The 24404-nt window shown below is 50.0% G+C and overlaps 1 protein-coding gene across 1 annotated transcript in view; it reads right to left on the reverse strand.

Annotated features, from left to right (window-relative positions):
* Positions 1-23644, reverse strand: part of NEIL3 (nei like DNA glycosylase 3) — a 34547-nt gene extending 10903 nt beyond the window's left edge. The window contains exons 1-6 of the mRNA XM_036456872.2: positions 23408-23644; positions 14264-14379; positions 7802-7936; positions 7071-7284; positions 3237-3311; positions 579-745 (exon numbers count right to left, since the gene is read on the reverse strand). Of these exons, the coding sequence (XP_036312765.1) occupies positions 579-745; positions 3237-3311; positions 7071-7284; positions 7802-7936; positions 14264-14379; positions 23408-23551 (851 nt within the window). The 5' untranslated portion in view covers positions 23552-23644. The remainder of the gene's footprint in view (positions 1-578; positions 746-3236; positions 3312-7070; positions 7285-7801; positions 7937-14263; positions 14380-23407) is intronic.
* Positions 23645-24404: the final 760 nt, after the last annotated feature.

A 24404-nucleotide genomic window follows, 5' to 3' on the forward strand; every position in this document is an offset into this window, starting at 1 on the left:
CAGGGCGGCCAGCGAGCTACTCGCACACAGATTCACGCGCAGGGCCACTAGTTTATAAATAAAGTCAGGCATTTGAAAATTGTCTTTCCAGTTACTGACATATCTACAAGGCCTCTTAATCGTGCTGCAAACATCTGAGCTGGGGACTTTCCAGAATCAGAAGTGGTCCAAAAGTCACCTGTGGCTCCTCCTGGTTCTTGATGTTATTTACTATTTTAAAAAAAAAATTAAATATATTTTTATTGATTTCAGAGAGGAAGGGAGAGGGAGAAAAAGATAGAAACATTAATGATGAGAGAGAATCATCGATCAGCTGCCTCTTGCCTGCCCCCCACTGGGGATGGAGCCCACAACCTGGGCACGTGCCCTGACTGGGAATTAAACCCTGACCTCCTGGTTCATAGGTTGGAGCTGAACCACTGAACCACGCTGGCCGGGCCATATTTCCTTCTTCCAAGGTTCAAACACTTGTTCGTTAGGTCTTCTTACTAACAGCCTGATAGCTATTGCACTGTGGTTCCCTAATGAATGGCCTTTCATGAAAGTGGGGCCACTGCTACCCCAACCAGACGCCTCACCCTCCGTCGGCCCGGTGAGCATCTTCTGGCTGGCAGTGGGGACAGAAGTACGTCATCCTGCTGTTCTCTCCCAAGCGACACACGGTTATTCTGCTGCGGCACCGGCCACAGTGAGGACGCCCGTAGACCTTATAGTGTTTGGAGACGGCCAGTCCTGCCTTACGGCACTGAAACCAAACAAAGGAACAACGTTATAACGCTATCCACAGAACTGTTGCTAAGGAGCCAAAGACAAGTTCTTGAAAGCCATTTCTGAAAATAGTTTAAAAAAATATATATTTTATTGATTTTTTACAGAGAGGAAGGGAGAGGGATAGAGAGTCAGAAACATCGATGAGAGAGAAACATCGATCAGCTGCCTCCTGCACACCCCCCACTGGGGATGTGCCTGCAACCAAGGTACATGACCTTGACTGGAATTGAACCTGGGAGTTATCAGTTGGCAGGCTGACGCTCTATCCACTTAGCCTCACTGGTTAGGACTGAAAATAATTTTTTAAAAAAATGTACATTTGTATATACTAGTTGTCTGGATAATCTTTTCTTTCATCTGAGAAAAAAAGATACTGACAAGATTCAGCAATATTTGTTAAATAAGATTTCCTGTGACATAATTAAGTAATTATTTTATTACTTATTAGTATTCACAAATTATTCTCTGAAAAGCTTTACCCTCTTATCTAAATGGGATATAAGAGTTCCATAATTCAAAATGTCTTCCATGCTGTTAAGGTTTTAAAAAATTAAACGTAATTATGTAGTTAAAAGAAAAAGAATAGATTAGCGCTAAATCCGATTATCTTGGGAACTCGGAAGCTGTCCACTTTGTTTCAACAGCCACCTGAGAATTTATGGAGACCATCTTCTTTGTTGATCTGACAAAGGAGAGTTTTCAGTTTTTAATCCTTGATTTGCTTAAAGGGAAAATAAAAATTCAAATGCCATCCTAGTAGAGAACAGGCTCCATTTTGGTCTAAGCTCTATTTCAAAAGACACTGGAGATTCTCCGTCAGTTTTGTTCTGTTCACATGAATCTAAGGCTCCCACAGGAAGAATATTTTGGGTTTACATCAGCAGTGTGAAATTTCAAAAGCCCAGAAATATGGTTCACCATAAATAAGCTGAAAATTATACACACACATCCCATTAATTTAAGCAAAGTATTGAAATACCCAACTTAATAGAAATAGGAAATGGGTAGTTGTCTACAATTATACTAGAGGCCCGGTGCATGAATTCGTGCATGTGGAGGGGTTCCTCAGACGTCCCTCAGAGATCGGACCCCAGCGTGTGCCCCCAGCCTCTCAGGCCTGCAGCCCCTCCTGGCATCCTGCCTTGGCCTGGCACTGCCCTTCACCTGCTCCACCATCCCACCATGGTCTTGCTGTTGTTGGGGCCCATTGGGGCTTGCAGCACCTCCATTGCCACCCAATGCCAGCACTACCATGTTCAATGCCACGCCCTGGTGGTCAGCATATGTCACAGTGAGCAGTCGAACTCCTGATCTCCTGGTTCGACCGTCCGAGGGGACAATTTGCATATTAGGTTTTTATTATATAGGATTTCCTTAGAAGAATAAGTGAGAATGCAAAATACTAGAGGCCCAGTGCACGAAATCCATGCATGGGCAGGGTCCCTAGGCCTGGCTGGCGATCAGGGCTCATTGGGGCCATTTGGCCCAGTCCCTGTCAGGGTCAGGCTGGCCAGGACCTGCTGGCTGCCAGACAGAGCCGGAGGGACATGGGGAGAGAAGGGAGGAGGGACCGCAGGAGGTTGGCTGGCTGTGGGAGGTTGGCTGTGGGGTGTACTGACCCCTATGGGGCAGCTCCTGCATTGAGCGCCTGCCCCCTGGTGGTCAGTGCGCGTCATAGCGACTGGTTGACTGGTCGTTCCAGTTGTTCAGTGGTAACCGACACTGAGGCTTTATATATATCAATGAAAACAACCATAGATACTCAAGGCAGATAGGTAAAGCAAGAAGTTCATTAATATGTTAGGCAATTAATGAAGAGTTCCACAACACCAGCCTTTCTGAACATAGTAAAAGTAGAAATTTGGGATACAGACAGTGGACCGTGGAGAAAAAATATTTGTGATGCTTTGCTTAAATGATAAAATGTGTTTATTGAACTCTCTATATATGCATGTACATACGTATATATACGCATAACTATAACTCACAAAGTTATAGTTTAGCAGGTATTTATTTCATTCTCAAAACAGTCTTTGTGGCAGATTCCGATGGTCCCATTTTACAAACAGAAAGCTAAACGTAAAGTTATCTAAATAATCTCAACCACACAGACAGTAGTGGAAAAACCTGACTGAAATGAGGGCCGTTTGAAGAAATTAATCCTCTCCAGGCCTCCTCTATTTTACTTTATATGCCCAGAACAGAACAAGAGTTCAAGTCGAATGCTAACATAGTTGTTCCCCAACGTAGCATAAAGATACTTTAATATAATTGTAGTTGGATAAGTTCGGACTGGCCTGTGACCTAAAATTTTAAGATGTTAATTAGGCCCCTAACAGGACACGCTCTGTTACTGTACTTCCACACTCTGACCACTAGGTGGCTATGCACTGCCTTACCATGTCTGGTAGAATGGAAAGGGAAACCATTGACCTTTCCCATAACTGAAAAACACTTGGTCTTACCTTGTAGAAAAGAAGGCTGAAGTCACGTGTCATTTTCACTAGGCGTTGGATCTGTTCTTCTGTTAACTGACAAACCTGAAAACAGAAAAATGACCGAGGACAGTTGCATAGTTTGTGAACGATGGGAAAAATGATACGCGTCACCAGTGCTAGAGAACTGTAGATTTAAAACACTTCGCCATCTTCTGGAACTCTGTCTCAGACAGCTACTATTTATTGTCATTAACAGTGGTTTTAGTTTTGTTTTTTAATTTAAAAAATATGTATTTTTTATTGATTTCAGAGAGAAAGGGGGAGGGGGAGAGAGAGAGAGAGAGAGAGAAGCACCGATGATGAAAGAGAACCACTGATTGGCTGCCTCCTGCACACCCCAACACTGGGGATCGAGTCCTCAACCTGGGCCTGTGCCCTGGCCAGGAATAGAACCGTGACCTCCTGGTTCATAGGTTGATGCTCAACCACTGAGCCCTGCCAGCCGGGCAACAGCGGTTTTATTTTTAATGCTAGTAGTACAAATTTTAAAAATTCCTATTTATAAATTTGAGTTCTATTTCAAGTGTTTATTGAATACATCTTCTGTATAAGATATCGTCAAAGTCCCAGCACAGACTGTCAATCACCTTAAAATTCTTGCTGGGTTTGCAAAAAGAGAGAGAAAAAGAAAAGGAAGAAGGAGGAGGAGGAGGAGGAGGAGGAGGAGGAGGAGGAGGAGGAGGAGGAGGAGGAGGAGGAGGAGGAAGGAGGAGGAGGAGGAGGAGGAGGAGGAGGAGGAGGAGGAGGAAGGAGGAGGAGGAGGAGGAGGAGGAGGAGGAGGAGGAGGAGGAGGAAGAAGAAGAAAGAAGAAAGAAGAAAGGCACAGAAGTAGTTGATCATCAAGGTCACTACCAGCTTTCAGAAGGTATGAATTTATATGCATGCATTAAGATCAAAGGACTTGTTAGCACATGGAAGACTCAGGCACAGACGTCCCTGCAGAACTCCTGTGACGCGGCCTGGCATACACCCATCACCCTCGCAGGATTAACCATCACGTGGCACATGTGCCTGCCATGGTAATTTCAGAAGAAAAGCTGCCTGATGACTTAGCCTGTGCCACGTGTATGAATGTACCTATGCCCATACACGGCAAAAACTAATGTATTGATGACTGCAAAATCTAAAGCCCTCCAATCAACAAAATCATTCTAAAAGCATCATATACTTCTCCAATTATCTACTTCATGTTTAAAACGTAGGCACTTCTGAAGCTCATCTTTTTCTGACCATAGCTTATGTACTACTATATCCGGTTACAGCTTGAAATGTTGAACTGCTTTTTCAAGGCTAATAGTTAAGCTCCAGAAATGTCATTAATTTTTAAGCCCTCAGACATTATGGGCAAATGACCTTTTACTAGATGAATGGCTGGCTTGGATGTACAGATAAAAAAGTAAATAATCAATTTATCATCAATAATAAGGATAGTCTAGGTGGCAATACTCTGTGTTTTTTTGTTTTTGTTTTGTTTTGTTTGTTTTTTCAGAAACATTTTCCATAGAGGTCTAGGTCAGTGGTCAGCAAACTTCGGCTCTTGAGCCACATGTGGCTCTTTGGCCCCTTGAGTGTAGCTCTTCCACAAAATACCACATGTGGGCGCGCATGTACAGTGCGATTGAAACTTCGTGGCCCATGAGCAGAAGTTGGTTTTTAGTTCTCAAAAGCAATGTCAATTGCTGTACTGTAGATATGTGGCTCTGCTGACTAATGAGTTTGCCGACCACTGGTCTAGGTGATTGTAAAAAGCCTGTTGTTAAATTGTTTCCTTGTTCCCACATTACAGACATTAGGCAGTTTGTTTCAAGTATCAAAAAGCAAAACCACCTGGCTGGTGTGGTTCAGTTGGTTGGAGCATCATCCATACTCTGAAAGGTTGAGGGTTTGATTCCCGCTCAGGGCACAAGCCTAGGTTTTGGTTTGATTCCCTGTACCTGTCCGCACATGTGCCCGAGGCAACTGATGGATGTTCCTCTCTCTCTATTTCTCTCCCTCCTTCTAAAAATCAATGGAAACGTCCTCGTGTGAGGATTAAAAAAATAAATAAATACGGCCGAATCTCACCGAGAACTATTATTAACTGGTTTCTTTTAAAATTTATTTCCTACTGATTTGGATTTCATGAAGACTGTCCAGAAAATAATTATAATTATATACACACACACACACACACACACAGACCCAAAAAGAAAAGAAAAGAAAAAAAAACACACAATATCTTTGTATTTATGTTAAAAAAAAAAAAAAAAAAAAAAAAAAAAAAAAAAAAAGACTTATTAATAGGGACCATGTAAGTCCCTGCTAAAAGCCCTACTGGAGATTTCTTCCTTGGAAACTAAAATATATGTATCCCCCACTCGGCTTAGGTCCTAACCTCTCCGACTGTCTCACAACTTTGTCCTGCTAAACACCCTTCTCTTTTCTACACTTTAACCTCTCCCATCCAACCAGGATTTCTCTCTCAACATAAGAATAAGTTCACATCTCTCCAGTTGAAAAACCAGAAAACAACAATAAAACCAGTCCCTGTCCGTCATCTTCCTTTAATCTAGCATGTTCCCTTTATTCCAGCTGTTTTAACAAGCACGGCCACATTTGGGTCCAGTTTTCACCAGTCACTCACTCTTTAGTCCCTGCTACTTGACTTCCATTCTCATCATTCCATTAAAATGGCCTTTCCTAATAAGCAGGAGACACAAGCCTGGCTGGTGTGGCTCAGTGGTTGGGTGTCACCTATGAACCAGGACGTCACCATTTGATTCCCCATCAGGGCACATGCCTGGGTTGTGGGCTCGATCCCCAGTAGAGGGTGTGCAGAAGGCAGCCGATCCATGATTCTCACCACTGATGTTTTTCTCTCTCTCCCTCCCCCTTCCTGAGATCAATAAAAAAATATATATTTTTTTAAAAAGGAAACATAAGCATGCATTGAGTGTGAATTTAATTTTCCAGATACAAAAAGAAAGTTGTGTGCTGAGTTCACTCATACAGCCAACACATCTTTCTTTAATGCCAACCCTGTGCCAGGCGGTGTATTCTGCACGCGTGGGTACACCGTGAACAGACACACCTTCCACCCAAGAGTCTGCATTCTAGCAGAGAGAGAAGTCAAACAGTAAATATAACAAGCAAAGATCAGATGATGTTTGAATATGATCAGTACGGCAGGAGGAAAATAAAAAGCAGAGCAAGTTTAGGGAAGGCTGGGAGTATGAATGGGGAGGAGGGAATGCAACAGAGATTGTATTACATAATTTTTCTTTTATATTCTCATCCGATATTTTTCCATTAATTTTTTTTTTTTAGAGAGAGTGGAAGAGAGAGGGAACACAGAGAGAAATATCAATGGGTTGCCTCCGTGGTACATGCCCTTGACCGGGACCCTTAGGTTCACAGGCAGACGCTCTGTCCCAGGGGTCCTCAAACTTTTTAAAGTGGGGGCCAGATCACGGTCCCTCAGAGAGCTGGAGGGCCGGACTATATGAACTACTAATTCCTACTGTAACACCTCGGCTGCGCTCACTGCCCAAAAAACCTGGCGGGCCGGATCAGACTCCTCTGCGGGCCGCATGTGGCCCGTGGGCCGTAGTTTGAAGACACCTGCCGGTGTCCACTGAGCAACACCAGCTGAGCACAATAGCAATTGTAAATAGTGTGGTCAGGGCTGGCTCCATTGAGAGGTTGACATGCGATCTGCTTGGGGAGAAGGTCACCACCACCCCTGGGAGTGTCCCGCGCTGGGCTCTCACCAAGTGTAAACACACGGACAGCGTTCCCAAACCCGCGTCACCTGTCACCTACCCTGAGCGTGGGGTGGAGGCCGCTGTCGCAGAGAGCTTCGTTCCTGATGATGTTGCCGACCCCAGGCAGCACCCGCTGGTCCATGACCACGTCGCAGAGCACCCGTCCCTGCTGCTTCCGCACTTCCCTCTCGGCTCGCGAGAAGTTAAACTTAGGCGAACACACGTCTAATTCCCCCATCATCCTGACCCTCCGCTGGCTCTCCGCTGAGTCTCTGTGGGGAGGGATGGGAGACACGTTCACTGTCGGTCTGGTGACGTCACAAAGGCTCACTGAACATGAGCATGGATAGGAATGACACTTCATGTTAACCAGGATATAAGAGTTATACAGCCAAGCGGTGAGGATCCTAACAAACTATAGTATTTGAAGTCTCTTTGAAAATGAGGAATTGCCAGCTGGCATGGCTCAGTGGTTGAGTGTCAAACTATGAACCAGGAGGTCACGGTTCGATTCCCGGTCACGGCACAGGCCTGGGTTGTGGGCTCCATCCCCAGGAGGGGGTATGTAAGAGGCAGCAGATCCAGGATTCTCTCTCATCATTGATGTTTCCATCTCTCGCTCCCCCTCTATTCCTCTCTGAAATCAATAAAAAATATATTAAAATAAAATAAAATGAGGTTTTATCAATTATAAGACATTTTGGAAAATTTATTTATTTCCACACGTAACCAACTGTAGACCCAACCTTTAGAGTTTTGTAGCTGGAGGGCTTTTATTTTATTTTTCACCTGAGTTCTACCGATGAGTCAAAGAAGCAAATCCGATCCTCGCTGAGCTGGACTTCCAGCACTGGACAAACTCCATTTTTACTTTCACACTCAGGTGGGTTGATCCTGACGTAGCCTTTCATTCCAAAATGGACCCTAAATGAAAGCAAACACATTTCTGAGCAGCAGGACGTATATCCTGTGTCCCACGTGTTCCTTCTCCTCACTGTCTGGCTTCTAAGCAAACAATGTCAGTCAGGACGGCACTCTGAAAGGGCCACCATTTCCTGTTCCGGCTTTGTCCCTCCATAACAACTAGAAGATGTGACGATCCATTTTTCAATCCACAAATAAAATACATTATGAGAGAAAGAATAAGACCCTGAAAATAAGCACAAGAAAACCTCCCCGGTTCCACCATCTTGAGAGACAAAGCGTTTTTTATTCACGGGAGAGTCTAGCATCTCTCAGCTTCTGCTCAGATTCAAAGGTTGGGGATGTGTTTTTTATAAATTCTGCAAACCCACCAACACTCAAAGTCCTTATTTCCAGCCACAGTGGCTTGGAAATGTTTCCCACTCCAAAAAGGTATCTACAGTTTGAGACACGTTTTGTTTGTTTGTTTGTTTGTTTTTTGCTCCCCCCTCCCCCCAAGTTGGGGATATACAATGAAATGATGCTCTGTAAAACGTTAAGCATTAAAAAAGAGACAGGTCAAAACGATGCTATCTTCCATTCTCCTACCTTCCCATGTATGGGGAAGAGGGGATATATAAATATTTACGGTGAACTTGAAAGCCACAACGGGGTGATAAAAAATTCAAGACCTTTCAGTTATTATAGGATTGATTAGCATGTCCCATAAAGAAAAAAAGGCAGGTGGCTCTGTGAGGCCTCTGATGAGGAAGATCAAACAGCATTCTCAGGCTGAAATCTGGCCTGCTGCCTCCACATCCTTCTCCTGATGGCTCCGTGAGTTAACAACTACAGCTCCTCTGGCAGCCAATGTTACCGCCGGTGCCTGATTCCACAGCTCTGTGCCCTAACCTGCAGCTCTGTGCCCTAACCCCGCAGCTCTGTGCCCTAACCCGCAGCTCTGTGCCCTAACCCCGCAGCTCTGTGCCCTAACCCGCAGCTCTGTGCCCTAACTCCACAGCTCTGTGCCCCAACCCCGCAGCTCTGAGCCCTAACCCCGCAGCTCTGTGCCCTAACCCCGCAGCTCTGAGCCCTAACCCCACAGCTCTGAGCCCTAACTCCGCAGCTCTGTGCCCTAACCCCGCAGCTCTGAGCCCTAACCCCGCAGCTCTGTGCCCTAACCCCGCAGCTCTGAGCTGCAGGCCGGGGCAAGGTGAACCCGCCTCACGTGAAGCACGGGCTTTAAACTGTGTGCCCTGCCATCCAGCAGGAGTGCCTTTCCCATGCCCGTGGCTCCCGACAGGAGGGACTGCAGCCGTAAGCACTCCGTGATTTACTTTATGGGGCTCGACCCGGCCAGAGGTGGGCACCGTCGTGCCCGAGGGCCCTCGCGCCTCAGATCCCCTCCGCGGCCTGGCTCGGAAAACGGGTTCTAAATCACTCTCCGTAATGAAGCTGCAGCCACGGAAAACAATCGCGAAGGTGAAGACGCTGCTCAAACGCTGGCGTGGCCCCAAGGAGGACCTGAATCCGAGAGCCGGGCCATTTTTGGTCTTCTAAGGCAATCTCTTCAGTTCAGGGGGAACTATGCCTAGGATAACTATTTTTTTTAATCTTCTTTTTATTAAATAGCTAAATTTTGTGATAGCAGAGACCCGATACACCAACGGATTTTGTGTTTATGGTTCAGTACCTTTTAACGTAGACTGAGAAAAATCTGTGCCATGAAAACGTTCCAGGCGCAATCAGCACCTAGACTGTTGTCACAATGGCCACACTTACTGATCTTTCATAGACCAGGGCACAGCCTCATATCACATTTCCATTCAAGCGGTAGATTTGCTTTTCAAGATTTTTCTAGCTGTTGTGCCCTAGCTGTTATGGCTCAGTGGATAGAGTGTCAACCTGCAGACTGAAGGGTCCCGGGCTTGATTCTGGCCAAGTGCACATGACTGGGTTGCAGGCTCAATCCTCAGTGTGGGGTGTGCAGGAGGCAGCTGGTTAATGATTCTCTCTCATCACTGATGTTTCTATCTCTCTCTCCCTCTCCCTTCCTCTTTGAAATTAATAAAAAAAAAATATCTACACTAATAAAAAAGAACCATTCAAATAGACCATCACTTTGCTATGCCCACCAGCCAATCAGGAGTGAGTATGCAAATTAAGATAGTGGTGGTGCTGCCCCCCAGCCGCGCCAGGCCTGTGGGCACATGAATGCAGGCATGGAGTGGCTAGTGGCTGCTATGAGAGGTAGGGCAGGGGCAGCGGGAGCTACAGGAGCGGCGCTCTGCCCAGAGCAAAGACTGAAGGCTGCGCAGAGCGAAGGCCTGGGTCCCGGGTGCCAGAGGAAAACCGGTGCTGGCAGCCAGGGGAAGGAAGGCCTATGGCACAAATCTCTTCATATGTGTAAATAAAAGATTTCTCATTGTGCTGAAACAGGTTTGGCTGAGTGGATAGAGCATCAGCCTGCTGACTGAAAGGTCTCAGGTTCGATTCCGGTCAAGGCATGTACCTTGGTTGCGGGCACATCCCCAGTAGAGGGTGTGCAAGAGAAAGCTGATCAATGATTCTCTCTCATCAATGTTTCTAACTCTCTATCTCTCTCTCTTCCTCTCTGTAAAAACCTAATATAATATATATATATTTTTAAAAAAAGTTTTCTCATTGTAAAATCCTAGTTTAGGGCAATTGTATTGGAACCTTATTTCTATCTGCTGATGCTCTCAAGCGCCCTCCACCCCCAGCCCAGCTGGCTCCCTGAGATCACTCACTGTGCCTGGCCACAGGGACCCTGGGCCCAGCCTGGAGTGGCCTCCTTCCCCTCTGTACAAACAGCTGGCCCAGGAAGGGATAGCTGTGTCCCCTGGTCCCACCAGTACCTGAGCCGGGCCCATCAGAGTCCGCCTGATGAACTGATGGGTTTGGGACACAGAGAGATCCGCTTCCTTTTAGTTTTGAGAGACGTGTGCTGTGGGTGGAAATGTCTCCCGTCCTGGACAGACAGGGGCCACGGGAGGCCTGGCTGCAGAGAGGAACCCGCAGCAGGTGTCGGGGAGGACCAGCCACGAGCTGCGGAGTCTTCTCTGCATTTAGTCTGCTCCCAGTTCTCCCTGAAGCCTGACTCATCGTCTTCAGGGGTCACATGACACCCCAGACCCTGACAACACCTAACTACCGCACTTGTCTGAGTTGGGCATCGTCACTGGCAACCCAGGTTCTGATATAAAAATAATGTGCACATTACGGCCCCTCTAGTTCAGTGGTCCTCAACCTTCCTGATGCCCCGACCCTTTAACACAGCTCCTCATGTGCTGGTGACCCCAACCATAAGATTATTTTCATTGTTACATCATAACTGTAATGTTGCTACTGTCATGAATCCTAATGTAAATATCTGTGTTTCCTGATGGTCTTAGGCTCTACAGCAGCGGTTCTCAACCTGTGGGTCTGTGGGTCATGACCCGCAGAGGGTGAGAACCGCTAGCAGGGTCGCCTAAGACCATCGGGAAACACCGATACTTAGTGGGCATGCCGGACAGACCACAGTGGGTATTTATGCATGTGAAGTACAGGGTTCAGTTAGGATCTTTATCACATTCTTTTTTGCCTGATATGTTACAGATGACAAAAACAGACTGAAAACGCCTGTGTCTAGATGGTCACGCTGTCAGCGGCACATGAGGAGTTCCATAAAAACTTTTCAGCACGCCGAGAACTGCGGGACGCGCTCTTGCCTCTCTGTCTGGAGGACCGTTATCGCCGAAACAGCAATAAATTACAAAATCGATAACGCAGAAAGCTGCTCCCCGGTGGCAGGGCCCCTCAGATATTCACATAGAGTGTCTGCGTGGCTGTGATAATGGCAAGCCATCCGTCACATCCATCACAACCTGGAAAGAGAGGGTCATTAAAAATATATATCCTTGAAACGTTGGTGCAAGAGGCAGCAGCTGTGTTCACGTTGATTGCCACCCTCGAGGGGCAGCTTGTTGGGTGGGTGCGTCTGAGTGGGAGGACTGACAGACAGATGTGTGCACCCCCGCACTGGCAGCAGATGCTCGCACCAGTCACAGAGAGCACACCTGGCGGTGGGCCCGTGGATGTGCCAACGTGCTGGCTCTTTAGTTTCTCTCCTGGGTGTCTGTTGCCCATATAACAGCACATTGAAAAGGCTGTCTGTTTGGGAAGGATGAAGAGCGCCTGGAAGTGTCCGGAGCTGCAGGTATCAGCCACACATGCTGCAACGGCACAGCTAAAGCAGGAGTGCACGGCACAGTCCGCAGAACCAGCATTGCACGGTGCCGCCAGGAGCACGTGAGCGCCACGGTGCATGTCTCAGGGAGAGAAACACCCTCTCTGATGTGTATCTCTCGGAAGCATGCACATTATCACACTGCACGGCCCCACACGGCGGGCCCTGCCTCTGATCCAGATTCACAGCCCATGAGCCCCAGGAAGACGTACGGGCTGCCCGGTCCGAGGCCTTCCAATCCACGGGTGATTTTAAGGGTGCAAAGCTCACGCCTTCGGGGCACACCGTACACGGGCACTGAGCTTCTGGCCCTGGGCTCTCGGAGCCGCAGGCACCAGTGGGAGGAAGACGGAAGTCAGAAGGGAAGCCTGGGTGTCTGTCTCCCGCTCCCCGTCTGCAGCCTCACGCAACCAGCATGTTTCTGCGGCAGAGTCCTCCGTGCTCCCGAGGAGCGTGGGGCGGGCGTGCAGCGCTTTATCTTCACTGTGAACGGGGCTGCCCTGGGCTTTAGGGGCTCAGTTATATTCCAACTCCTGGTCTGCCATTGACCTTGAGCCGTTTGATCAAACAGTCATCAAGGCTGCAGGGAGTGAGAGGCAGCCGCTGCCACACTCCTCCCCACGATTCCCACCCCACACTCCTCCCCACGATTCCCACCCCACACTCCTCCCCACGATTCCCACCCAACACTCCTCCCCAGGGATCCCGAGACTTGCCCTCTCCAGGGATGGGCCCTTGGGCTCTGTGTGAAGAGGAGACTTCCCTTGTCCTCCTGCTGATGGCCCTGCGCTAGCAATGACTGCCCCCTTATCAGCCGGGCGGGAAACCCTTGATAAGACCTGCCTCTCACCCTCCGGAAATAAACCTGTGCCTTACACTGGAGAATCAATATCATGCGGATGCTCTCCGCCGATCTTACAGGGACTCCATTGTGTCCTACTGGGCTCACGGCCGGAGTGTTCAATCACCCAGCCTGGGACAGGGAGGCGGCCCACAGCGGAGAGCGCTGAGGAGCCCGGTGGGCCGAGCTGATGCTGCAGACTCCAGGTGGGAAGTGATGGTGCTGACCAGGGTCAGAAGCTGCTGACAGAGGCCAACACCTCCAAGGACGAACAGCAACATAAACTTGGAATCCTCCAAGCATCCTGGAGGCGAGATGCAGTGAGTATCAATCCTATCGATCTGATTGTCTCTCTCTCTCTCTCTCTCTCTCTCTCTCTCTCTCTCTATATATATATATATATATATATATATATATATACACACACACATACCTATCTATATCTATCTATCTAATCTATATCTATATCTATATATGTATGTATATAGATATATATATATAAAATCAGTATCTATATATATATATAAAACCATCTCTTTCTCTCTCTCTCTCTCTCTCTCTCTCTCTCTCTCTATATATATATATATATATATATATATATATATATATATATGCTGTGTTTGATAGACCTGGATTAGACAGCATATTCACCCAGGGGCCTTATTTTTTTCTTTTTCTGCAAAAGTTAAGAGGCAATTACGTGTATTCCAACCTTTTTATTATTAAGGCAACCGAGGCAGCAGGTTGCGGGCCTTAGCGAGCAGAACAGCGGTGGATTTCCACGGGCCCCTGAATTCTGCAAACACGTTTCCAGCTCTGTCCGAGGCTTCCGAGAAAGAAAGCAGGCAGGAAAACACAAAAATCTAGAGGACCATTTAATCCACGCGAGGGGCTGTCATAAACCTTGAGAGGCCGGTGTCGCTCAAGCAATAAACACTTGGTGAACAGAGAGGGGACGAGAGCTGCGCAGGGAGTTTGAATTAAGAACCACGCTGGGCTGTGCTGCTTGAGCATCTCTTGGGAAGTCCTCCGAGCCCATCAGTTTTTTAAGAAAAGAAACAGCCCCGCCCTCCCCATAACCAGGACATCACACTTCCTCCGGCTGCTGCTTCCTGCTTTCTGTGATGGCCTCCCTCTCCTACCAGGCCCTCTTCCAACGGAGCACTTCCACCGGATCCCTGGTGACCCGGCCCCGCCCGAGAGCCTTCCCCCGCCGGGAAACGGAGGGCATGGCGGACGGCACGGTTCCTCTTACCGCAGAGCTTTCGGCCCGAAGAACAGAAAGAGCTCCTTTCCCAGCGTGTCCACGCCGCTGTACGTGTGTCCGCTCAGCAGCCTGCCGGAGTCGCCGTCCCTGCTCTGTGCGGCAGCCTGGCAGAAAACACACACACACACACACACACACACACACACACACGTAAACAAAATTGTAATCTAATTCCTTTTTATTGATAAATATATATATTACTGATTTTTTACAGAGAGGAAGGGAGAGGGATAGAGAGCTAGAAACATGGATGAGAGAGACACATCCATCAGCTGCCTGCTGTACACCCACTACCGGGGATGTGCCCACAACCAAGGCACGTGCCCTTGACTGGAATTGAACCTGGGACCCTTCAGTCTGCAGGCTGACGCTCTATCCACTGAGCAATACCGGTCAGGGCATAATTTAATTCTTACATGTGTTCCTGGTGCTTCCTACCCAGGCGCATCCCAATGAGAATTATCTCCAACAAGCCCATGTAATCAACTGTTCACATACAATTTGTCAAATGACTAGGCAGTCCTTTTTAATAAAAAACAGAGAGGCCAAAGACCGAGGTGGAAAAACAGAAAAGGAACCGGCGCACAATCACAGCGAGTTTCTTCCAGGACCATGCAGCTCTGTGGACGCGGGAGGGAAACACAGACAGACGATGTGAATGTCTTAACGCCAACGAGGACACGGCCTTCCATGGCCAGATGTGCAGCCGAGGTTCCCCAAAGGACCTTCAGATGGAAACGGCTGAAAATGGCGGGTAAAATAGAAGGAAGATACTCTGAGCCGCAATGATGAACAAGGAAGCCAGCGAGTAAGAGGACAAGGAGCTCCCGACCCAGTGAGGGGGGTAGGGGAAGCCAAGGGAGAGCGACACCCCAGCTGCCCTGTCAGGGGCGTTTATAAGGCCCACAGCAGGGAGCTCCGTTTTCACATGGGTGGGCGTGGGGAACCAGAGAGCAGAGCCAGAGGAGAGGACTCCAGCCCGAGGCCTGCTCCTCCCTCCTCCCCAACAATGCCAACAATAAAGGAAAAGAACACCACCGCCCTGCCCCCATCACCACGCAAAACAAAGTGCACAGGGATGAAGGGGTAACAGGTATTAAAAAAAGAAAAAAGATTGAGAAATGCCAGGAACTGAATTTTGTCCCTTCAAATCTTGAAACCGCCTTGAGCCTGGGTTTGAAACAGGGCCTTACAGATGCAATGGAGGTTTGATGAGGCCACAGGGTGGGGCCCTGACCCAAGGGGGTCAGTGTCCTTCTGAGAAGAGACAGCAGAGTGCTGGCCCTCCTCCTGGGAGCTCGGAGGGATAGGCCTTGTGAGGAGAGAGCAGGTTTCTGCCGCTAGGAGGCGAGCTCTCACCAGAAACCAAACAGGCCGAAGACCCTTGACCTTGGACTTCTAGCTTCCAGAATGGAGAGAAGATAAGCATGTGTTTAGGCCTCCAGGTCTACAGTACTGTTATGGGTGCCCACCGCGGACCAAGACAAGAACAGACAGAACTGTTCCACTGCTCCCGTGGTCGGCAAACTTCGGCTCGCAAGCCACATGTGGCTCTTTGGCCCCTTGAGTGTGGCTCTTCCACAAGACACCACGGCCTAGGCGAGTATTTTGAAGAAGTGGCATTAGAAGAAGTTTAAAAAATGTGGCTCTCCAAAGAAATTTCAATCATTGTGCTGTTGATATTTGGCTCTGTGGACTAAGGAGTTTCCTGACCGCTGCACTACTCCATTCACAGCGCAGGGGCCTCGTCAATGCCAGAGCTCCCCGACTGCCCCCAGTTCAGAAGGTCAGGGGAGCGGGGTCAGTCCCCTCCTTCCCATAAGAACTGGGGGGCCACCACAGGTGCACGGTGACCCAGGCACAGTGCACAGGGGCACCTACAGAGGGCAGCCTTCCTGTTCCGCACAGACCACTCGCAGGGCCGGTGGGGATCCCAGCACCAGGGCCACAGACGCACAGGTCACCCCACCCTCGGGAGGCCTGCCTCTGGTTTCTCTGTCTTCCTGGAGGAGCCCTGGCCCGGCAGGACGGAGGCCCAGGGAGGGAACACACCTGCCTGGTGTTTGTAAAGGAGCCTGTGAGCCCTGAATTGAGAGGCATGGAGAGTCCCCGTGGGTTTCTTCCGAACAAAAGCCGCCCCCTGCCACTCACACAGCCTCCAGCCCAGTGCAGGTGGGTGCTGATGCAGGTTTCCATGACAACCAACAGGCAGGCAGGAAGTTCTTATCAACGCGCCAGGGCACTGTAAGCAGATGATGTGGAGAGCAGAGGAAGATCTGTGAGGAGTAAACTTCGCCTCCACGTCGTGAGGTTTTATCCTCTTAGGATCTCGAATGCACGACATGTTTTAGCATCTTAAGCCTTCCCTTCTGAGCTAATGGCTCGCAGTCCTGCTTTCCCACGGCTCCATCCACAGCCTCTCCTCCCCTCCTGGCATTCCTTACCAGCGGCTGTCTCACCACGTGCTCTGGTCCTCTGGCTCCTGCTGGGTTCCCAGCAGAGGCTGGTGGGCGTCTGTTCCCGTCCCATCCAGGCACCCCAAGACCCACAGCCCCTGCCCCTACTTCTTGGTAGGGAGGACGTTTGCTGCTACGGTCACTCCAGTGCTTGAATCGCCCCTAAATCTTTAAGTTTCCCAAGTTAAATCTAAAACGCAGCCCCCACCACAGCTGTTGGAAAGGCCCTTCTGTGCAGCCCATCATTTCCTCCATCAGCCAATCAAGAGTAAGTATGCAATTGACCCAGCAAAGATGGTGGGTTAATTTGCATATGTGGGCGCTGGGTGTTCTATACAGCCCCCAGCCACTCCAGGCCTCTGGGCAGCATGGGAAGGCGGAAAGGCGGCTCCAGCCTGAGTGAAGGTGGTGCCGGCAGCCAGGGGAAGATGGCCCGTTCTTGCAAGAATCTTCGGGCATCGGGCCTCTTGTAACAATATATTAGAACACTCTGAAAAGAAATTAAGATGAGAAAGAGATCAAGGTTAGGGGAGGGCGTAGCAGGCTGCAATTTTAGTTGGGCTGTCCTCGCTGGGAAAACGATATTCAAACACATCATGAGTCAGCCACAGCTAGACAAGAGGAATGGCAACCAATACACATGCCCTGTGGGGGCGGAGAGTTCCCTGGGTCCCCAGGAAACAGACACAGAGCAGAGGGAGGACCCAGAGGAAGTCTGACATCATGAGAATCAGATCCTGTGACCACCAGGTCCATGCTGAAGGCCTGGCTCTTCCTCTGACAGAAATGAGGTGGAGAGCAGATAGGCTCTCCATCACTCTTCTAAACTCTCTTCTCTCCGCTGAGCAGAATTCCCGCTAAGGATCCAGGGCGGAAGCAGGAAAAGGAGCACCCAGACAAGAGCTGGAGGTAATCTGGATGATTTAAAGTCACCTCGTTATCAAAACGCCCAAATCTGACTCCGCAGTAACACATGGTCGGATGTTGGTGGAACTGGCTAACCAAAATATTTCAGAGTACAATTCGTTTCAAATTTTTCTGTGCCAGTCCTTCTTAACTCTATATATGACATACATTTCAGAAGAGAACAATGAAGTGAAAGAGTAAAACCCGGTGAAAAAAGGCAGGTTCTTCATGAAAACCTCTTTTGGCCCAAATAGTGAAATGCTCTGGGCTCCTAACAATGTTTATTAGGAAGAAATTCAAACCCAGCTCATCCCGACTTCTGTCCGGGACCTTCCCAGGGGGTTTCTAGATGCTGAGTCTCTGAGGCCCTGCCTCAGGCTGGGACAGAACCCACAGTGAGCTCATTGGGCCCATGTCCCAGCACAGCCCAAACCTCTCTAACCAACGCTGAGGGGTGGGTTAAAAAAAATCCAGGATTACCCCCTCGGGCATCAAAGCAGTCCTGCAGCAAACCTCTCTCTACTCTCCAAGTGACTGCCACCTGCCCGCAGCCTTAGCCTGGGAGTGGATCTGCCCCCGGGAAGACTGGCTCCTCACACAGGGGAAGTCGCAGGGGCCAGCCCTGCAGGACTGGACGTCTCCCGGGCTGGGAGCGAACACGAGAGCGCAGAGCGTGCCTAGAAACACACCTGCACTGCGTAGCGGGAGGCGTCAGAGCACAAAGGGCTGTGGACTTAACATGCATGAGACCACTGACCTCTCCGCAAGGCTGTCCGGCCAAAAGGAAATGTGTTGTCCCGGCTGACAGAGCCTCAGAGGGAAGCGAAAGCCAAACACTTCAAGGTGTAGTGTCTTGTCTTACTTCCTTTACTGGTGTTTTGTCCTCCCCACAATTAAAAAGAACATGCAGTGAGCCCTCCAAACAAGACACGCTGAGCCACAGACATGGAGGAGAGAGGTCCACGGCCGGGCGGAGGTGACGGTGACCTTCAGCACAGAGGTGGGCAGGGGGAAGGTGGAGGAGCCCTTCCAGGGGGAGAAACCATCTGGAAACCCACAGACCCGGGGTGGCAGCAAAGGCTCCGGCTGAGGCGCTGGGTGACCTTGGCTGGGACGAGCTTTAATGCTCAGTGAGAAATTAAGATGAAGTGTTAACATAGCCCCGTCCTTGCTCACACGCAGAGTCTGTAATTCTGCTGCTGCTGGAATACCCACTCCGGCCCTCACTCCCCCGCAAGCAGAGTGACTGTGAGGCTTTCTCCCTGGCAGAGGATGGCCACAAGCACACACAGTTCACTGCTCTCAGGGATGCTGTGACTTGGTTTTCTCTCATGTATCTATATCTATATCTATATCTGTATCTGTATCTATATCATCTATATCTATATCTATATCTGTATCTGTATCTGTATCTATATCTATATCTGTATCTGTATCTATATCTATATCTATATCTATATCTGTATCTGTATCTATATCATCTATATCTATATCTATATCTGTATCTGTATCTGTATCTGTATCTATATCTATATCTGTATCTATATCTATATCTATATCTGTATCTGTATCTGTATCTATATCATCTATATCTATATCTATATCTATATCTATATCTATACCTATACCTATTTATGGTATATCTATATTTATATCTATATCTATCTGTATCTGTATCTATATCTGTATCTAGAGCTATCTACATCTATATATATCTACATCTATCTAGATCTAAATCTATATCTATCATCTATCTATATCTATATCTATATATCTATATCTATATACAGGTAATATGCAAATTAGCCGGGCATCTAATGCAGAAGCCCTGTCCGGTTCCCACTCAATAGCTCTCAGTGGAACAAACTGTCACTGGTGCGCCAGCATTTCTGGGCACAAGCTGGAGGAGGCTGCATCAGGACCACTCAGGAGGAGCTGAGTGTGCTGCCCCCACCCCAGTGGACACACACACACACCAGGAGTGGGGCGTGCTACAAGCAGCTGTGCGGTGTGGCTCAGAGCACGCCCCCGGTGGGTGGCGGCAGCAGGCAGAGCGAAGCAGCCCAGGTCCTGGGTGCTGGAGGGAAGCCGGAGCCGGCAGCCAGGGGAAGGAAGGCCTGCTCTTGCAGGAATCTTTGTGCCCCGGGCCTCTAGCTTGTCTATAAGCTCTTTGGGGACAGGAGGGATGAGAGCCCCACTCAATGCCTGGAAGCAGGTGAACATTCTGGGGGTTACTCTGCTCTCTCCTCCTCTTCCTCCTGAATCGGAGTGTGGCTTTAAAACCCAGGCCCACCGTCTCCCTACCCACCACCCCCATCCTGCTTTGCCAGCCCAAGATTTCTTGGCAAAAACTTCCACTCTGCCATCTGTTTAACCTACTTAGAAAATTAGTAACACTGCTGACTCTTATGTTCTAATTATCTGCAATGGAGTGCGATTTAAGGATAAGAGGACCAAATTCTGAGGACTACCCAAAGCTAGATAAAAACAAAATAATGTATTTACCAGCATCTTCCACAAAGGAAAAAGAGCACGAATTTATGCACTGGGCCTCTGACATATTACACATTACACATTACATATTACATATTATACATACACACACACTGAGTGGCCAGATTATTATTTGTTCAGAGATCATAATAATCTAGCCACTCAGTGTTATATTAACTACTTTTGAAGCTCCACCTTAGGGGGAAAATCCTGCTGCACGTGGGATCCACACAGGGCTTTTGCATTAAACCTAAAACTTACAAGATCTTTACTGTCCTACTGGAGAATCCCCTCTGTATGAGCTCCAGCTGCCCAAATCCAAAAATGACTTTCCGCAGCAACTGTACACAACAGCTCAGTATGTACCTGACTTTCTCCTGTTGACCCTTACAATCTGGTCACTATCCTATTTGAACATTTCATCCTCCCGGCCCCCCTGAAATAGAGCCGGGAATCTCTTCTGCCAGGACGTTAAGTGTGGTTGAGAAGGATTCACCTGCCCATAGTCAAGTGGCTTACTAACAGGAAACTGTCAAAGCCACATGGGTCCTGGGAGATGGCACAGGCCACGCTGGGCTGATAACCACGCACCTGCCTGGCCACAGGGAAGGGAAGATGCATCTGTCAGAGCAGATTAAGGCTCTTCCCAGATAAATGCTTCAGGTTCCAGTGCTTCAGGTTCCAGCTCCGCCCTCTCCCCAGAGGAAAAAAAGCTGCCCTGTTTACTCTCACCGTTTCTCCTCCTGGTTTTCCTGCCGTTTAAGACATTTCCTAATACAACGCTTTTCTTATTTCTCAGGTCACATATATGCCAATTTAAACCATCCAAGGGCCCAGGCCCCAGAACAGAGGCCTTTGGGTCCATCATCAAAACACAACCTGCGATTTTGTAAGGGAGGAACCTTCAAGCACTTACCCCCGAGGCGAAAGCTTTGCAAGGGATTTGAGTGCACACAGGATTACAGCAAAGACAAAGCCCTGGCCTGGGAGGAAAAGTAACCATCTCCGGGATGTTTCAGTCCTTTCCTGGGCACTGAGCTACCCGTTTTAGATGTTCTCTGATCTAATCCTGAGCAAATAAGCACCTACGGACAGGAAGTAAGGAGGGGGTTGAAGTTCAAAACCAAGAGAATGGAATCTTCTTTTCTGGACACCACAGAGAACGAGATGATTAAAGCTACACTGGCCACGGGAAATCACATCCCTCCCTTCCTCACGGTCGCCAGCCATCTCTTGCTCTGGATTCTACGGTAACAATGACCCTGAGGCATCAGGGAAAACCATTCTCAGCAGCCATCTAAGAAGGTGAGGAAGTGTATAATACACCCACAAAACGAAGAGCTGGTTTTGTTCCCCTGGTTCCTTCAATATTCAACATTTTGCTGAATGAGTAAGTTTTTATAAGAATATTTTAGTTTTTTAAGAGGCTATCCGAGATCCATCCATGGGACACCCGGAAGAGGTTTTAAGAAGCACTGCAATAAGAGACGAGATGCAGACTACTTATTGACATATGCAGTCAAAATAAATAAAATACAGAGGCAAGTAATTGGAAGGAGGAGGAAAACATACTTTTCCCAGTTTGAAAACTGTATTTTCTGGGCCTTAGAGCCTCATTTGTTTCAGGTTGAAGGCATATGCTAAGTTCAGAGCAGGCACTTCCTGCAGGACCGCAGGCTGCCAGGAAGCTTTGCAGGAGACTGAAGCCAGCACACAGGGCAGGCCTCTGAGGACCCCATGTCTGCACACCCAGGGGCTTCTCCAGAGCTTTGCAGGACAAGTTCCAAACTCACCCAGTGACCATCTCACCAGCAGCAGCCCAGGCCAGGTGGCCAGAAGCTGCGCTACAAATGGCTTTAAAAAGAAAGGCCTTCACTTAAGGATTTCCCTGCCCCTTCATCAGATGAGAATACCGAGCGGGAAGGTCAGAGCTAAATGTTGCATGTGCTGTTTTGGAATTATAAATTAGGTGTGATCCTCTTCACCACTGCCGATGTTAGGCCAGCAGCAGCTGGGATTGCATGCTGAAAGCTGGCCTTAAAATGTAGCTGACGACGCCTTGCCATGCTAGCGGTCAGCAGCTGTGCGTCACTGCAGGCTGCCCAGGACCAAACCAGAAAGTCCGACCTGCACCACCACCATTTGTCCACCAACCAGATCCGAAATACCATGGCTGACATATACACATAAGGAACTGTTGGACACTGAAATTGGGACTCAAAAGAACTGTTGGCCCAGACGGATTAATTTGCCTCTCAGCATAACCATTATGGCTTGTCTCATTCTCGGTTCTATAAGTGTATTTCTATCTCACATGATCTCACGCATCTAGTGGAAATGACGAACGACATAGACTGATGAACAAGAACAAACCCAGAGAAAGAGAAGCAGTGATCAGACTCTCAAACCTCAGAGGGAAGGTAACAGGGGTCCTCAAACTTTTTAAAGTGGGGGCCAGATCACGGTCCCTCAGAGAGCTGGAGGGCCGGACTATATGAACTACTAATTCCTACTGTAACACCTCGGCTGCGCTCACTGCCCAAAAAACCTGGCGGGCCGGATCAGACTCCTCTGTGGGCCGCATGTGGCCCGCGGGCCATAGTTTGAAGACGCCTGGAACCAGTGACCATGGACAACAGGGGGCGGGGGCATGTGTGGGGAGGGTTTAGGATGGGAATGGGGGGGGGGGGATGAGGACAAATATGTGATACCTTAATCCAGTGTTTCCCAAACTTTTGACATATGTGCACCCCTTCTATAATTTTCGTAACGCTGAGTACCCTCGTACTCATGAGAACATACAATTAGGCGCAGCAAAGCACGGTGCAGTGCATATCCCCACCAAACTCTGGTGCAACGGGCGTACCCCCACCAAACTCTTCCCTTACCCCTGGGGGTACGAGCACCACTTTGGGAAACACTGAAATTTAGAAAATTTAAAAATGTACTGAGAAAAAAGTCACAGGTTGCAGGGACCTGCCAGTGTTAAAGGGGGAATCCAAGCTGCAGCTGTAAGGAAGCCTTCCCAGTGGGCTGTGAGGAAGGTGAGCCCGGGCGCAGGGAATGAATGACTCCCGCTGGACCCCAGGCGGCTCAGCCTCAGCAGCTCCCGCTGCGCAGGCGCGGGCTCCGCCCCCCGGAAGTCCGGGTAAAGTTTGGGCGCCAGGGGGCCCCGGGGTCCAGGCCCGGACCGGAGAGAGGACACCTGGACACAGCGAACCGCGCAGGGTCTTCCTCCCACGTCCCCTCGCCCCGGAGCGGGTTCCGGGCCGCTCACCTGGGAAGGCGCCGCGGCCGGGGCGGCGGGGCGCGGGCCGGGGCCCCGGAGGGCGTCCCCCCGCACGGCCCGCACCGCCTGGCCCGGCCGTACCCGCGCCCGGATCCTCGCTCCGCTCAGCGTGCAGCCCGGGCCCTCCACCATCGCCGCAGCCGCCCTGCGGCCCGCGGTCAGGGGTCCGAGGGCGCAACCGCCCGCAAGCTGAGCTCCGTGCCCGCTGCGCTGAGACTTTCAAAGTTCCCGCGCTCGGGCCCGCCCGCCGCAGGCCCCGCCCCTCCCATCACAGGGCCCGCCCATCACGCCACAGACCCCGCCCCTCCCTCCGCAGGCCTCGCCCCGCCCGCCGCAGGCCCCGCCCCTCCCATCACAGGGCCCGCCCCTCCCCGCCGCAGGCTCCGTCCCTCCCTCCGCAGCAGGCCCCGCCCCTCCCATCGCAGGGCCCGCCCATCACACCGCAGGCCCCGCCCCTCCCATCGCAGGGCCCGCCCATCACGCCACAGACCCCGCCCCTCCCAGCACAGGGCCCGCCCATCACGCCACAGACCCCGCCCCTCCCCGCCGCAGGCCCCGCCCCTCCCTCCCCGCAGCAGGCCCCGCCCCAGAACCGCCAGCAGCGCCCAGGCCCCGCCCCTCCCCAACGTGCTTAGGCCCCGCCTCAGAACCGCTCACCTGGCCAAGTTCCTGGCCAGACCCCGCCCATCCCTTCCCAGGCCCCGCCCAGCCCCGCCCTGCAGCCAAGCGCAGTGAGCCCCCTCAGGCTCTGGATGTGGGGCTGTAATGGAAGAAAGGCAGGAGTCTGGTGAGTGCAGCCAGCTCCTGGGGAACCTGTTAGGAGCGGGCAGTTAGGGCCTCAGGAGCCGGGCTTCGTCTCCTGGGCTCTGAGGTGGTGCCCTTGGCGCTGAGTCCTCAGCATGTGGACGTCTGTGACCTGGTCCTCCTACTCTGTCCTGACATCCAGGGTTGTGTGGTCCCCAGGCCTCTGGGCTTTGTAAGTCCC

The sequence above is a fragment of the Pipistrellus kuhlii genome, unplaced genomic scaffold (genome assembly GCF_014108245.1).
Source record: "Pipistrellus kuhlii isolate mPipKuh1 unplaced genomic scaffold, mPipKuh1.p scaffold_m20_p_3, whole genome shotgun sequence".
Taxonomy (NCBI): domain Eukaryota; kingdom Metazoa; phylum Chordata; class Mammalia; order Chiroptera; family Vespertilionidae; genus Pipistrellus; species Pipistrellus kuhlii.